Source organism: Triticum urartu, chromosome 7A (genome assembly GCF_056163025.1).
Source record: "Triticum urartu cultivar PI428250 chromosome 7A, HENAU_Tu73, whole genome shotgun sequence".
In the NCBI taxonomy this organism is placed as follows: Eukaryota; Viridiplantae; Streptophyta; class Magnoliopsida; order Poales; family Poaceae; genus Triticum; species Triticum urartu.
In genome coordinates, this window is record NC_141879.1 from 41,371,587 (window position 1) to 41,389,513 (window position 17,927).

Consider the following 17,927-nt stretch of genomic DNA (forward strand, 5'->3'; position numbering starts at 1 on the left):
TGTGCTGACACTTCAGAGGCAAGTACCAGAAGAATAGTCCTGTAATACATTTACCCACCGTAGCTAGGTCAGAAAGATATTTGCGCGTGGATTTGGCTTCCTACACTCAGTTTTACATACAAAAATACGAGATATACACAGAAAATCAAAACCAATTGCACATTTCAAAGAAGTTGTATATAGCACTGGAAATCAGTGTTTACATGATGATGAGCACAAACTCTTGAACATAAAGGTACATCAGGACACAACACTTAAAAATAATTAAATATTCTTATAAGAAAAGCACAGTAAATCCTAAATACCCAACGGTCAGGCGAAAACACCTTGACCGAAAAATTCTCCATTTGATGCATCTTCAAGTAGTCATGGGTGCTAATAGTTTGTATCAGCAGTTCCATTTATAAGCCTAGTTCCTTATATATGTGGCCCAAACAAATATGAATATGATGGGCCAAAATTCCATCAGCAGGTTGCAAAGGATTTTTGTTGCTAATATTACCAATGTGCGAATTAGCCCAATTCGAGTACATAATGATCGTGCCAGAAGAACCCACTTTACCAAAAATTCAATTTTGTTGCATAGAACAACAAAGGGGATAATGACACAGATAGTGACAGCAGACTTATGAGCAACTGGCGCTAGCACCATGTATAAGCCTAGTGCAAAAGCTGCTGTGAAACATGTGACTGATGTTGCTCCAAAATACAAGGCTACGAGTAAGAAAATTTTGCGACTGTGTGAGTAGTATCCAGAATATATGAGACCTACTATAGCCATCGCAGACAAGATGAAAGAGAGTGTGCTCGCTATTATGAATGCATCAAAAGCATAACTCCCAGAAAGTGTAGGCGTGCCTCCATTGGTATGCTCATCGGCTCTGTAACCTCCAGGAAGGGCAAAAGTAGCACCAAACGTCATAGTTGCAATTAGCACTACAGCAATACACAATGTTTGTGTTGAATCTTTCACCTTTGCTAATTCTTCTTTTTCATAATGTTTTAGCTGGTCATTGTAGTTTTCTTCAAAGTGATCCCGGCGACAGCCACCACTCCTAGCACTAACGACTTTAAGTGCAAAGTGTATCCTGGCTTCACTGTTCTGCAAAAAGAAAGAGAAATAGGTGAAGCCAAACCACACAAATCTCCATTGATTTCTTTCGCATCAAGGGCAGTTCTTAAAAATAAACTGGTAGAGTACATTACCTGATCATCAAAAAATCCTGAGGGGATCTTATACTGTGACATATCTAGAGCAGTTTGCCGTTTCTTATTTGGTAAGTTTAAACGTATTTGCCGATTACCTAACAAAGCACAAAACATTGGAAGACTCCCTGTCTGGATAGCTAGGTGTAGTGCAGTGTTTCCATCATTATCCTGCATATTCAGAATCGATGAGAGCGATCGATTTCTGCAAACAAAACTGACTATCCTGACTTTCTTTTTCTCAGCAGCTACATGAAGGAATGTCCTTCCCATGCTGTCGCGCAAACCGGCGCTGGTTGGGGACTTGTTAAGAAACATGATGATTGTCCCTCTTTCACCAACAGAGGCAGCAACATGTATTGGAAATAATCCATTGTGGTCTGATTGATACAATGCAGCTGAGTTAGCTTCCAATACTTGGCAGCATACACTTCCTTGGAGACTTTGCCCTAACAGAGCTGCAGCAAAATGGAGAGGTGTACTCCCGCTTTCATCTGTTTGTGTAGTGAGATCACTGTTCCATTCCAAGACCTTTTTAGTAAGCTCTGCAAATAGATATTTCTTTCAAGTTAATCAAGGTGAGAACAACAACTACTATCTAGACGACACTAAATTATAATCGGCAAGCTAAATAAAAATATCAATATCGTCTCAATAGTCTTTCATAGGGTAACCTCATTGTATATATATCGAATCTTGTCAGCTATCCATGGACACTTATTATATACTGAAATACCAAATTAGATATAAACTCATTCCACTGTGTTACCAAGTTTTGTAATCTACATAAACCCCACATCTTGCACATTTGATTAATTAGACCAAAATATGGAATTGTACACCAAGTAAGGATGTAGCGCAGTCAGGTGCATGCGCTCTTATTAGCGTAAGTAAAACACTATAAAGAGGGGCACAAAATACAACGGAAAGAGTGATGTTTGTATATTTATGCGGCAGACAACAGAAAAAGGGAGAAGCAGAACAATGTGAAGGGGGTGCAATTCTGTGAAAATTATTGGGAGTAATGTGTAATACAAGGCTCTCGCTTGCTATTGCTAATACGAACATTAACTAGGAGCAAGAATTACGAGTCAAGCCGAGTGGTCAGAATGCCGACTCATAGACAAATTAATCATGACTAGTCACGATTAGTGCTTGACTAGCCGACATGTAGTTCAGCAGTAGCTACTAAAAAAATACTATAGTACTTAACTACCAAGGCCTTGTACAATGCAAGGTGCTTAGGGGAGGTGCTTAGAGAAATAAACCAGACTTTTCTTAAGCACCGGTGCGTATTTGTCAGGGTAGACGCTTAGTTAGGCGTCTCTCCTGTAGGAATAGGCACCGGTGCTTCAGAAAAACCCGGTTTATTTTTCTAAGCACCTAGCATTGTACAAGGCCTAATACTACTGTCGTACAATAAATTTTGAAAGCATGGGAAGTAGAGGAACCCGAGACCATAACAACATAACTTAAATCACTACTTCACTTGGGATTAATAGTTATAGCAACATCTATGCAGGCAGCACAAAAAGCCCCGTAAGCATCACACTAGTAGACAGCAGCCACTAATTGAAATAAATTAGAACTTAGGCAGCAGCCACAAATTGAACCGTAAAAAACAGAGTACAGAACAGAGGAGCTTATGGGTGGCTGGGAGGGAGAGGACAAGATGCAGGGGAGGGGAAGGACCGGAGAAGAAGCTAGCGAGAAGGAAGAGGGGAAGCTGGCGGCTGGAGCAGTGAGGAATAGGGGAAGCTGGCGGCTGGAGCAGTGAGGAATAGGGGAAACCAGAGGGAGGGGAGAAACTGGGGAAGAGGAAGATGATGCATATGTAGTGCAGATTGGTGGGGAGGAGGAAGCAGAGAGGGGTGGCGACGCCTTGTGTGCAGATATGGAGGCACCAGATCGGAGCTCGGCAGGACCGGGCGTGGTGGTGCCGCCGCAGCGAAGCTGCCCCAACCCCCCTCCCCCTTTGCGAACACTCTTGATTCTTGAAGCTCACAACCTGCATCTACCTTATGTACGGGCATTCCAGAATGGCAGTAATATAGGGAAGATAAAGGCACACTCAAGACTTTCATCAGGACATCTATGGAAGACTCATACTATTGTTTCTGTGAACAGAACCTGCGGAAGATTGTCAATAGGATTCATTTTTTAGGATCATCAAACAAGATTTTTCAGATGGAGTTATAACTAAGGGCAATATGAAAATGCATTGAAAAGACTTCCATTTGGGCTACTTACATTGCTTACCCTCAAGAACAAGTTGCTCAAGAATAATAGACTCGGTTGCCTCTCACAACATCGTGTGTGCATAAAAGTTGTCCCAGAATTTATAAGAGGTAATTAACAAATTTTAGTCACTGGAACTACAAACTGCAACCCAGCTTTTTCTCTGTCATCTTAACTACATGTACTCTTATTTCCTGCAAATCTCCTTCTGCAAACTGCAGTGGTCAAAGAACTAAATACTAGTGTTAATTTTTTCGCAAATTGGTCTTTATTAGGAGATCTGAAGTCTTGCATGTGACTTATGAGAAATGGTTTTTATTACTTGAAAGGGAGTGGGACCATCTTGCAGATCAGACAGCCCAGCAGAGGACCGCATCACTGCGGCTTGGTACCATACCTTTCTCAAGACTTGGGCCATTAAATACTGCATTGTTCAGTAATAAAAACAAAGACAGAATTTTATATGTAATTCTTACAAACTAGCAAAGCACACAAGAGCGGCATATCCTTACTCTGTGCTTGGAGCCCATGTCATGCTTCATAAAAATTATAGATTGCATTAGAATTACTTGATTGTCTCAATAAGAACAAGAGTGATGTGTCGTAGAGTTTCAGAGAATTTCATAGAATAACATGTCTCAGTGGAATGCACTACTGAAAGTTTCCAGATCATATAATGGTATAGAATATGTAAACACCCAGCTTGAATGTTTATTAGCTCAGGGGATTATATCAAACTCGCATACACACCGGAACAAATCAGGTTAGCGGAAAGGTAAAGGAGCATATGCTAGATGTTGCTCAATGTTTGATGCTTCTGATGAATTTTCCAAAAATTTACAGGGCAAAACTACACTTGTACAAGTATAAGTAGGAGGTATAAGAGGCAAATACATGCTCAAAAAATGAAAAATATATGCAGAAAACGGTAGGTCAAGTCAGATATAAAAGATTTAGTGGAAAGATGCATGTGTACCTGTGCCTCGAAGAACCGCGGCATGCAACGCATTCTGTCCATTAGGCCCGGAGTAGGAAAGCTACATGTTACTTGCACTATAAAGTGTCTCAGCAATGATGTCCTCTTCCAGCAAGATAGCCAGGTACAGAGGTGAAGTGCCGTCTTTCGGAATACTGGCAAACTCTGAATTTTCCTCCATTAGCAGCTTGACTATGTCATTATCCCCAATATGGACTGCCTGATGCAATGCTGTCTCCTTAAGCTTGTTCTCCATTTCCACGAATTCCTTCACTCTGTTAACACTCGTACTCTCATCTCTGGCCAAACTAATGAGATGAGAGACCATCCGGAACATCCCAGCTCGTGCAGCACAGTGCAGGGGCGTGTCGCCGTTATTGTTTTGCGCAAACAGAAGGTGTTTTGCCTTGCTATGGATGGTGTCCACACTCCTCAAGAAGCCATCACTGTCGCCATATGTGGCCACCACATGGAGTACGGTGCCCCCTTCAGTGGTGACTCCATCCAGGAGTGACGGCACAGTTGAAGGCAGGTTAAGAAATGCTTCGATATCATCGGAAACTCGCTGCGTTGACGCGCTTTTGTTGATGCAGCTGTCGGAGCCGTAGGCCATAAGCAGGTCAAGAAATGCTTGACTAGGCATAATGGAAGGTTGCACTTGATCGATTCCCCTGTTGAGCAGAAACTCCAAGTCCTGCCAAGAGCCAGAGCATGCTGATGATAGGAGCAGGGGGTTCATGATTACCAGGAGGGGTTCTGCAGTGGATTCATGGATGCTGGAGGCCATCACCGCCACAATCGTTGCTGAATCTTCCTTGCTCGCCAGATCTTCCATTGCCACTGAATTTTGCCTCGGAGAGCAAAACTAGGAGGTTCCTCAACAAGATCACTAGTTCACCACCACTGGGTGCAAGCTCTCCACTTCCTGCACAAGTTGGATGCTTAGTGTATGATGGCTGCCCAAGTCGTCTTCACCCCCACCCTGCGATGAGAATAAGTCGTCGTCTTGATCCAGATCAACTAGTTAATTCTGCAGGCAAACGAACTATTTAATTTGATATGCTCCAATTGAAGTACTAACAGCAGATACTAGTGGCTGAATGCTGATATAATATGCTCTGATACAAGTTGCTGCTATAACATGCTATATGCTCCAAACGAAGTATTCAGCTTTGTCGTTTCTTAGTGATCTTGCGCTGCAATCATGCCCACTAAAAAAAAGGTGGAGACGGACAGATTTCAGATGCTAACTAGTCGCAAGATTTCAACCAATTTTGGATTCCTACGGAACTTGTAGAGAGCAAATAAAAGGTGGGAGGGACTTATCAATTCGCTGCTAGGCGTACGGATTCCCAGCAACCGTAGGCGCGAACATGCCGGAGGCCGGACGCGGAGCCTGACGGGGCCGGCGACTTGCGGCAGGCTGGGGCGGCGGCGCCGGAGCGTCAGCGCAACGAGATGCGCCCAGATGCGGCCGTATCTCCGCGTGAGGCGTGGGGAGCGGCAGGGGGAGGCGAGGCGACGACAGCGTTTGCAGCCGGCGGAGAGGCGCAAAGTTGCTAATTTGGTGGACGGCGGCGTGCTGGCCGAGTGGGGAATCTCCGGGAGTAAAATGCCACATTGGTCCATGAACTAGTTTAAGATGCGCACTTCAGTCCATTCACTCTAAAATTGCAGTCTAGTCCATAATCTTGGTGCAAGTGATACGATTACGTCCAAAACGATTCTCAGAGATGGGAGGTGCTGACGTGGCATCCACGTGTGAGTGGATTTTTTTTTGCGAGGAGTTTTCAGTGAAATTAACAACATGTCCTAAGCTCGAACTACTTTTGGTCATTTGCTAACTTTTTAACCACAAACTAACAAGTACTACGTCATGTGGAACATCAAAAGAGTGCATCATGTACGGTATGAAGATGCTTTCGGTTTCCACTTGCTATGAACACAACAAACAACGTACGCACAGATGCTCAATGCATCTCGACGAACCGGCTAATCATCCGATCAATCATGCACCCAAGTCCTACAAGGTCAGCAACAGTACAGGCCAGACAACGTCATCTACCCGGCACTGAATTCCCCAATGCTTTCCTATTCCTACCATGTCTGATGTTTGCACGGCTTTGCCTTGGGGACTTGGCAATCTTACAACTTTTAAAACGAGTGTTTGTGTAAATATGCCTCCCAGAGGGTACTTCACTCATATATTAGTTGTTGTGTACAACTGTCGCCTTGCTCACTGTTAGAGTAACGTGTTCACTTAATGTGGTGCAACAACCATGTCGAACATGTTAGAGTTATGTCGAATATAGTGTACAAGGTAGGTTACAATTGGACTTGTAGTTGTATTGCGTTTACATAGACTATGGAGTCGTGTCCTAATAGGACACTTGTATCCTAGGCCTCTCATATATAGTGGGGGCTAGACACACGATGTAACCTATACCAACATAATAGCACAAGAACGCGAGGGAAGCCGGCGGCATGTGCCGGCGTCCAGGGCAACCGGGTGCGGTATTATAGCGGTGTCATGGGGAGGAGCGCCCATAGTCAAGCCCCGGGGATGTAGCCATGATGGTGAACCTCGTTAACAAATCTTGATGTCATGCTTGTGTGATTGTTTGTCCTTGGATGATCAACGGTATGCCTTGAATTTACTCTAACGAGTGGTATAATGAGCAAGGTTCAATTTGAGGTTGTGGATAGTTGATCTGGAGGAAGCGATCAAAAGGCGTGTGTTCTTGCAGCAGCATCAGGCGAGACGTGCGGCGCTCGGATCGATCGGGCGAGTGTATTGCAGCGGCGGAGTCGGATTAATCGGGGCATGTGCGAGTAAGCGGCGGCGGCGCACGCGGCCGAAGTTCCAGGGCAGGCAGAGGCGCTGTGCAGTCACGCACGCGTGACCCAAGCCTAGCGGGTAGCGAGGGGCGCAGCCCGAGTAGTTTGTGGCACTTGAATCCAAGGCTCGGGCGTGCAAGGCTAGAAAGATGCTGGAAGCTACAAGGCGTACCAGATTTGTTTTGAAAAGAAAAAGAGGACCGAGTCCTTATTTGACACATGGCAGATTGATTCAGCGGAAGGAAAAACCATTGATACATGAGAGACGCATCCATCGGAATTGAGTAAATAGCATAAAACTACTACTTTACAGGCTAGGGTTCCAAAAAACTACCGGTTTTAAATTTTTCATTGATAACTACCAACTCGGGGGTCGGCTGTTTCAAAAAACTCTAAATGTCCATTGCTTAAAAATTAAACCTGTTTATGACATGTCGGGCCACACCTAAACATTCCGTCTATTTGACCGTGTGTTTGACCGTTAACTGATATGCAGGGCCCACATGTTAGTGCCTGAAAAAGCAATCAAGTCCCTGGAAGTTTTCTAAAAAAGCAATCGAGTCCCTGGAAGTTTTCAAAAAAGCAATCAGGTCCCTAGATCCAGCGGAGGCGCACCCACCATGGCAGGAGCTCGATCTCGAGCGCTCTGCCTCCGGCCGGCGAGCCGCGCCCACAGCGGCTGAATCCACGCCGTGCACCACCTGAGGCCGGCGAGCCGCACCCGCAGCGGCCGCCATGCCGGGCATCACCTGCAGCGGCGAGCCGCGCCCGCAACGGCTGCCATGCCGTGCCTCACCTGCGCCGCGGCCACGCCATGACTCGCGGCTCCCGTGCCTCGCCTGGGGCCGCCGCCACGCCATGACTCGCGGACGAGGCCAGCCTCGTCACCACCAGGAGCTCCGGCTCGGGTGGAAGGGTCGCCGGCTCGGGGGGGGATGGGGGAGGGTCGCCGGCTCGGGGGAGAGGGTCGCCGGCCTGGGAAGGGAGGGGGGTCGCCGGCTCTGGAGGGGAGGGAGGTCGCCGGCTCAGGAGGGGAGATGGCCGGGACGGGAGACACAGGGGGAGGGAAGAGAAGAGATGGAGAGGAATAAGAAAGAGAAGAGGAAGAGGAAACTTACATGTGGGCCCCACATGTAAGTTAACGGTCAAACTAAGGTCAAACTAACGGTGTGTTTACATGCGGGCCCGACCTGTCATAATCGGTATCAACTGATAAAGACTCAACAATTTGGGTTTTTTGAAACAGCCAACCCCTGAGTTTGTAGTTATCAGCGAAAAATTTGAAACCGGTAGTTTTTTGGAATCCTAACCTGTAAAGTAGTAGTTTTATGCTATTTACTCATCGGAATTAGCAAGGCAGGGCAAAGCAATTAGCCTAGCAATCAGAGTTGAGCCAAGACATGAGCTGCTACAAGTGAGGACCAGAAGGATTTTTTTGGTTGGATTGGCTAGTAGTATGCGGAAGACTAGAGGTTCTGTTCGTGTACTTGGGGCATCGTGTGTAAAGCTCGGATAATTTTTCGCAGGGTCAGCCATACAAAGGACTATGGCACCAACGGGTATCAGGTTTAAGGTGGAGAAATTGACTGGACTGGAAACCTTGGGTTATGGCAGACAAAGGTGAAAGATTTGTTGGCGCAATAGAGATGCTTGAAGGCGTTGCGGGAAGTCATGATAGCTGAGACGGAAGTATCATGTGATGGATGGGAATTCGCGGAAGATGATTTGGGAGTCTCGAGCGTGTCATGCAGCCCGATAAGTTCGGTTGGGTCGGACTAGGTAGTCTGACGGATCGATATAAGTCGGTTGATACAGAAGATGGTGGTGGGATTGGCGACGACGACATAGGTGTGTGGTGCTGATGGTGACCGACTTTTAGGCATGGAAACACGTGGCGCAGGCCCGAGTGCTTGTGTGAGTTCGACAAGACTATGGCACGGGGTTGATTCAAGGTGGTGTACACATGGAGCTTGAAGTCAACGGGGCGCGAGGGTGGACTGATCATCTACCATGGAGTCATATTTAAGGTGGAGCTGGATTGAGGGGCTACGACGTAAGGATCCGGAGAATCGAAGCATGTTTCAGCTGGAGAAAAGCGAGTGACACGTAATTCGGACTGGAGCCTAGTGGTCTGATGGAAGCGTAAAACTCGTCATTGGTCGGTGATGATCGATGTTACTCTGCAGTGGGGGTTGAGTGGTGTGGGTTCGCGACCCTTGAGACTCGACGAGGACAGTGGAGGCTCGACGCAGTAATAGCGGCGAGGCGCGCGGTACGCATGGGACATGGAGACGGACCAGGGCTCTGGTGGTCATACATGTGGTGAGACAACTGTGAATTTGACTCGAGATGACTACACGCAACATTGAAATTCCCTCAAATTTCAGACAAGCAGTCAAGAAAGGAGCGGTGATGTTGAGTTCAGATAACTCTTATGTGTGACACCCAATATGTGAGTTGTTCACTTTCACGCAGGTCAGTGATCAGTGTGTGATGGCGTTGTACTGATGCTCTCGAAGTTGGGAGCGCAAACTAGAGTAATGTGGAACTTAATTTGCTCGAGTGTTAACTGTGGTCAAGAAAAGAAGGGACTACAAGTTGCAGGTGAAGTCAGATGGAGTCTTTGGAGTAGCAGCGGTACTCATGGGATAAGCTCAAGTCCAATGTACATGGAAGTTTGATGCATTGACGAACTCAAGGTGGTGGAGAATATTTACCAAGGTGGAGTTTGTTAGAGTTGTGTCGAATATAGTGTTACAGTTGGACTTGTAGTTGTATTGTGTTTAGATAGGATATGGAGTCGTGTCCTAGTAGGACACTTGTATCCTAGGCCTCTCATATATTGCGGGGGTAGACACACGATGTAACCTATGCCAACATGATAGCACAGGAACGCAGGGGAAGCCAGCGGCATGTGCTGGCGTCCAGGGCGACCGGGTGCGGTATTATAGCGGTATCATGGGGAGGAGCGCCCATAGTCAGGCCTTGGGGATATAGCCATGATGGTGAACCTCATTAACAAATCTCGATGTCATGCTCATGTAATTACTTGGTCCTTGGATGATCAACGATATGCCTCGAATTTATTCTAACAGAACATGATAGAATCATGTGGTGCATGTGGTCTCTACGAACTCAGGACGTACATTATTGTTTTGTAGTGTCTTCATTGATGTGGTTTGGTCGAATAGTTGTTGCATTCACATCAAATCATTCCAGGCCACAAGTCGAACAATATTAATGATTAGATCAACTTAATACACATTAAGTTATGTAGTACAATGTACTGTAGAAACTCTCTTGACCAACGGGGGTTAACAAGAAAGGTAAACTTTTTGCGTAGGTTGGTCAAACGAACTGGGTACACAGCTCGGGCATGTATGGAACCGTCGAATGGACTTTCAGTTGGATGGCTTCTATCCACATCCTTGGTCCCCAGCTTCGTATTATGAAAAATTGACAGCCACAATGATTCACCTTGGGCATAACTGACACTGGAGCTCAAGGCAACAACTGTCTGTATCAAAGAAGGCATCGCCATCTCATCATGGACAGTGGCGTAGCTAGGGGTGGCCAGGGTGGTCCATAGACCACCCTGGAATTTTCCCATAGCTTGTATATAATGTACTAAAATAAACATTTTTTTGAAAAATAAATGATTTATGTTAATATTTCTATTAATGGACCACCCTGGTGTATTGGGCTGGCTACGCCACTGATCATGGATCGGTGCTCCTCACCAGCAACTTTGTGGAACGGGCGAAGGTATATCGAGTCTATTATGGACACAAAAAAGAGAATGGAGTGGGAATGGGACGTGGTAGAATGCCATAGCATGAAGATGGTGTGCAACCTCAGCCCAATGTCAGCGCACTCGGTGTGTGATACCTGAAGAGAAAAAAAAGCATGGCTTTGAAAATTGGGAAGGAAGGAAGTACTTCTCTTTCATGGGAGAGAAGGATGTTTGGGTCTAGATGTGACCCTACGTTGTTGGGCATAAATTCATTAGTCGACTCATAATCATCATCATTGTACCATTTCGTAGAGGTTGTGGCTTCCTTAGATGGTAAAACACTCTTTCCAGGTACCTTTTGAGCTTGCACCACCCTTTTGACAATGTACCTCCCTTTGATGTTGTGAATAATATTTGTGAGGCATAAAGTCATCATTGTTGTTCTCGTTTGCGCCACTCTTACCGGATCTACTAATCTTTGAGCTTCCACCACTCTTGGACGATGTACCACCCTTCGATGATGCAGGGCCCTTACATCCACTAACAACGTCGGATCTACCACCCACTGAAAAGTTAGCTAGGATCTCTTTACTCGACAACCTTGCTTCCGCAAGGTACCACTACACTTTACAAATACAAATAGTAATAAGAGCAACAATTAGAACTATGACACCATCTTCTAACTAAATGAATTTGTGATTTCAATTACCTTAATGTGGTAGGCATATTCCTTTTGTGGGGACTTTATTATTGATACGTCTCCAACGTATCTATAATTTTGATGTTTCATGCTATTATATTATCAATCTTGGATACTTTATATGCCTTTTTGTGCTATTTTATATCATTGTTTTGGACTAACTTACTAACCCGGTGCCTAGTGCCAATTGCTGCTTTCTACTTGTTTTTTGTTTTCCAGAAAATCAATACCAAACGGAGTCCAAACGCTATGAAACTTTTTGACGGTTTTTTTATGGACAAGGGAAACCCTAGAAGCTTTGGGAGAGGATCAGAGGACGATCGAGGAGACGACAAGTCAACAGGGCATGCCCTAGGGGGCGCCATGTTACCTTGTGGGCCCCACGAGGCTCCGCCTGACCTAATTCCACTTCTACAAATTCTCAAATATTGGGAAACCACCCGAAACACTTTTTCCGATGCCACAAGCTTTTGTTCTTCCGCGATCCCATCTAGAGGCCTTTTCTGGTACTCTGCCGAAGGGGAAATCGATCACCGAGGGTTTCTACATCATCCTTACCGCCTTCCGATGATGCATGAGTAGTTTACCACGGACCTACGGGTCTATAGTTAGTAGCTAGACGGCTTCTTCTCTCTCTTCGATCTTCAATACACTGTTTTCCTTGATGTTCTTGGAGTTTTATTCGATGTAATCTTCTTTTGCGGCGTGTTTGTTGGGATCCGATAAATTGTGAGTTTATGATCAGATTATTCATTGAAAGTAATTGTGTCTTTTTTGAACTTTATTATGCATGACTGTTATAGTTTTGTAATTCTGTCCGATCTATCCGTTTGGTTGGGCCAACTAGATTGATTTATCTTCAGCGGGAGAAGTGATTTGTGATGGGTTCAATCTTGTAGTGTCCTCACCCAGTGAGAGAAATGATAGCGAGGCACATATTTGTATTGTTGTCATTAGAATAAAATGATGGGGTTATTCATATTGCTTTAGTTTACTTTGTCTACATCATGTCATTTTGCTTAAGGCGTTACTCTGTTGTCATGAACTTAATACCATAGATGCATGCTTGATAGTGGTCGTTTGGTGGAGTAATAGTAGTAGATGCATGCAGGAGTCGGTCTACTTGTCTCAGACGTGATGCCTATATACATGATCATTGCCATGAATAACATCATAACTATGTGCTTTCTATCAATTGCCCAACAGTCATTTGTTTACCCACCCTATGCTATGTGTTTGGGAGAGAAGCCTCTAGTGAAAACTATGGCCCCCGTGTCTACCTTTATAAAATAAAAAAATTCAAAAATACCTTGTTGCAATTTATTTAATTTTATGTTGTTTTAGAATTTACTTATCTATCTATCACTATCATGATTAATCCTTGCAAGTAACGAGTTCAAGAGGATTGACAACCCTCTTGCCCGCGTTGGGTGCAAGTATTTGCTTTTTTGTGTGTAGGTATTGAAGAAGAAAACTTGCTTGGTTCTCCTATTGGTTTGATAAGCTTGATTCTCACTGAGAAATATACTTATCTCTACTGTACTGCTTCACCCCTCCTCTTTGGGAAAAAACCCAACGCAGTTTACAAGTAGCGATTATTGGCGATGAAGCATTCATAGGTAATATATGAAGGCACACCTCCATTTCTTTGCGTTCAACCACCAGATTCCACCTATCACACAACCTCAAAAGTTCTACTTGTATTTCCCCTGGGTTCCTTTCATGGTGCCCAAATTTGGGTAAAATCTCACCACACTCAATGAGGTGGCTATCTTTCCTTACTAATTCATCTAATGGAACTAAGGGCCCCCCTACCCCTCTAATATTACCCAACTTGATCTTGACGACACTTTCAAAATAACATGAGACATCAAAGGAGTAAACCCATGAATAAAAGGATCAACAAACATGTCTGGAGAAAAGAGTGGGAGATAGGTTAACACACCGATGCAACACACGAAATAGGTGGGATCCTTTTAATAGGATGTGGAGATAAAGAGTAGGAAAAAAGTGGGGGGAGAAAAGGGCGGGAAAATTTGGTGGTGGAGAACGGCAAAAAAGAGAGTGAGGGAGGGCAGCAAAATAAATATGCATGTTCCTCAGCCATTTTAGTTATGCACAAGATGACATCACCAAGGGAGTCCTCGCGCTACCATATCATGTAATGAACAAAAGGATGGGCTAACACACAAGTACAACACGACAATGGATCCGATACTATGGTGTTGTGTCGTGATCTGGTACAATTCTCTTCGATCTGATACGATTCAAGGACTACTATTTAAGATCATCTACAACCCCGTTTGCGTAATTTGGGGCCCTATACGCCTATGGAAGTTGCCGAGCACGTCCACGGTCAGTGACTGGGCACACCCCATTTGTCCCTGTCCACAACTGCACCCTCCATATGTCCGCACCCAAATACATACAAAACCATGTATGCTACGTAGATCACCTACCAGTTAATATGAACAAAACAATCAGACATAGATAGGGTAATCTGACATAGTTAAATTTCATACAACTCCATCCAAAAGGGCCATCGGAGTTCGCCACTATACTAAAATGCAAGATTTAAAACTAATTTAACATATCTAAAATGCAAGATCAAAACTAATTAAACATACGGAGGCGGCTGGAGTTCACCACTTCATCATCAGCCCGTTCCCCTTCGTGTCTCAGGAGCGACGGCTGTCCTCGGTGCAGGCATTGGTGGCAGCGGAGCATCGTCACCCATCGTGCCGCTGTCTGAGGAGGAGCAGGAGGAACTGATGATCCCAACCATGCGACAGGCGGCATGGTTTTGTTCCCTCGTGAATCGTGCGGCTCTCTCTGTCAACAACGCCCTCTGTGTCGCCAACCTCTCTGACTCGAACGCGAACTCCTCAAACGCGATGGGGAGCAATGTACAATTTTGCGGCGCCGTCGGTGGGCGTCGGTCTCCGCGGAGGTGTATGATGAGCGGACTGCATCGTGGAGCACCTCGTCGTCATTGTAGGCGGGCAACACCTGCTCCGGTGCAGCTCTAGACGACCTGGAACCATAGTGGCTCGACGCGGCCTGCGCCACCTTCTTCATGGCACAACGATACGTGCACCCCTCGATCTCCGGCTGCCCCAGCCATAGGCTCAACGGTGTCGGCACGAGCACCCAGCGAAGCTCAGGAGGAGCTGGCGGCGTCGGGTGCTGCTGGTCGCCCTGCCGCCTCATTGGGGAAGGCAGGGACTGCATAGAGCGACCGCGGGGCGCCGCTGAGTTGCAGCTGCAGACCCTGGCCACTAGCGGCGTGGTGAGCAATGTGGAGCGTGAGCTCCTCCTCGTCCGAGGCGAAGGAGCTTGAGAGTCGGCAACCAACTTAGCTCAGTCGATCTCATCGGAAGCAATATCAGATCCGCTTCCGGCCATGACGGAGAGTGTGGGAGAGATTGGGAAGAGAAAGTATGAGACGGGAGTGGAGAGGAGAGGTTGAGAGGACTCGAGTGAGTGGGGTTTGGGCCACGTTTGCGGTGGCCGGTTAGATGGCTTTTTTCGATCTGGTCAGTGAGACAGTGACTGACAGGCCGCCCGGATGGTAGGGACGGCTACGGATGCCTGGTTGTAGATGCGAAAATCGGCATGCGAAAATCATGCATGCACACACCCGTGCATGCTTAAAACATTTCCTGACGCTCGATCACTCATGGGCAGCTTGGCGCCCACCATCTGCTACCAAACAACTAACGATTCCGTCTCTGCTTCCCGCTCAAAATATTATCACTTTCCACGTGGTCGCCGAAAACCGTTACATATGGGTCCCTGCCCCCTACGTACGTAGACCCCCTTGGCGCCCACCATCTGCTACCAAACAACTAACGATTCCGTCTCTGCTTCCCGCTCAAAATATTATCACTTTCCACGTGGTCGCCGAAAACCGTTACATATGGGTCCCTGCCCCCTACGTACGTAGACCCCCCCCCCTCCCCACACACACACAATTCACTTTCGTCTCTCTCCGCTCCTGCGCTTCTACACAATTCACGCGCGCCTCCGCTCTCCTCCCGCCATCGCTCCGGCGAGGAGTGAGGGCGGGCGCGACGACCCAGGCGGCGGCGGGTGTGATGGAGGAAGCGGAAAGAGGCGGCTGGGCGGTGCCGCTCGCCGTGTGGGAGCTCATCGCTGGCGGGGTCGCCGGTGGCGTTGCCAAGTGCGCCGTCGCGCCGCTCGAGCGCGTCAAGATCCTCCTCCAGGCACGTATTGCCAATCCTCTATCTCCACCGCAATCCACCCTGGGCCGTTCCTGATTACTACGTTCTCAGAGGATGGGAAGCGTCGTCAGTAACTTTTGATTGCTGAACTAGTGCTTGATCGCAAAGCAAACCCTATTTATATGCTTAAGCTCCTAACAGTAATTTTGGGTGTATAATGATGAGATAAGCCAGCCAATATCAATTATTGAAATGAAAAAACTTTGTAAGGAAGAGGTCTCTGGGAGTACTAATATTTTCTTTCTTCTGGGAGGCGAATACTCACTGAGTTCCTGACATTTTTGCTTGTACACAACTCAAGATGGCAACGGGGACGAAACCCATCGGGTTTTGCCTTCCTAAACCCATCCCCACGAGAAAATCGTAAACCCGTCCCCGTCCCCATCACCGTGTGCGGGGCTAGTTTTCTGCCCGTCCCCTAAACCCACCGGGTTTCGGGGAACCCACGATAAAATCAAAATATTTAAACAAACATAGTGGCGACAAAGAATAACACTTCAACAACAAAACAAGCACATTTCAGCAGCATAACTTGAGTAAATTTCAACAAAAAACAATAGTAGATGGTTCAACAGCTATATAAGTTCTGAAGTAGAACTAATAGCTCACAAATCACTTTAAAGTTGGAATCATCATGGCATCTTTCACATCTCCAAGCCTCCAAACGACCATCTTCAAATCTTCCAATGCCAAATCAAAGTGCCAAGTACTAGGAAAGATCAAAACTCGCTCAAGCTAAAGTTAAACATGAGAAAAATATGCACAAGTCCAAAAACTTTGTCCTTATTCATTGTCAGCATCTATGAGAATCAAATAAGTAGTAACGAACATCTTATGAAATATTGCAACAAGATAATGATAAACTTTATGATGATATGTAAAGAAAGACACACCTTTATATTTGTTTCTTATCCAATCTTGTGAACACATCAAGGCCTCTAAGATTTCGGGGGGGGTAAGATGACTACGGTGATAAAAAAATAATGTAATTTCGCGGGTATTGCCGGGTTTCGGGTTCGGGGACTACCGAAACGGGTGTAAACCCACGAAACGTGTCGGGTTGTATAATGTGCCCAACAACAGCCCCGCGGGGATGAAAAGATGCCCATCCCCGTCCCCTAATAGGGTAAAAACCCACGGGGACGCGGGTTTCGGGGCCCCATTGCCATCTTGATACACAACCACCTCCCTGCAACTTTGCATCGTAGTTGTCTAACCCTCATGCAGTTAAAATTTTCTGTTGCTGCTTTCAGACTAGTAGGGCGGAATTCCGTGGGTCTGGATTGGTTGGATCGTTTCGGACAATCTATCGGACAGAAGGTCCCTTCGGGTTTTACAGGTTTGTCACTTCTGAGTATACTAGTGAGTTGAACATGCTTTGCACGTGGGTTGTGAGATGTCGTTACAACACAATGTTGACAAGTACTCTAAGAAAACACAATTTTGACAAACAACTGACACTTACATATTATGTGCATAAAGTTCAAGATACAAATTTCTTACTAATGATAGCTAAATTTGTTGAGAAAGGAAAGCCTTTGCTGCATAGTGCTCCAGGACATGTATATAACACATTATATGTATGAACCTTAAGGATTATTTTGTTGGTATGAATATGCAAAGATAGTGTTGCGATATTTGGTTGAAATTGTCTTAAAAGATATATGTACTTTGAGAAATTGTTGATCAGAAGTCTTCTGCCTTGAGTAAAAGTTGACACGTAATCTCATAAATGGATACACTTTTATTCAAGCAGAAACTCTAATGAGGCAAGATCATGCATGAAAGATTCTAGAATAAATGAGAAGTGTGTAAAGATAGTATATGTGAAAATTACAAGGTTGTACTAAGTTTTGAATTATTAGAAACTTCTAGATAGTACACATGGCAGAATCTGATGTAATGGATAGGAAATCGAATGGTCAGCAACAATCGGATTTGCCGCCTATTGATCGTCGGATTGAGTTCATCCAACGATCCATATTCAAACTT

At 45.7% G+C, this 17,927-nt stretch overlaps 1 protein-coding gene across 1 annotated transcript; it reads right to left on the reverse strand.

Annotated features, from left to right (window-relative positions):
* Positions 1 to 447: 447 nt before the first annotated feature.
* LOC125530272 (uncharacterized) lies at positions 448 to 6,036 on the reverse strand. Its single transcript, XM_087534991.1, is given in 4 exon segments — positions 448 to 881; positions 974 to 1,102; positions 1,207 to 1,751; positions 4,421 to 6,036. Coding segments are annotated over 4 exon segments (1,518 nt in total). The 5' UTR covers positions 5,256 to 6,036; the 3' UTR covers positions 448 to 872.
* Positions 6,037 to 17,927: the final 11,891 nt, after the last annotated feature.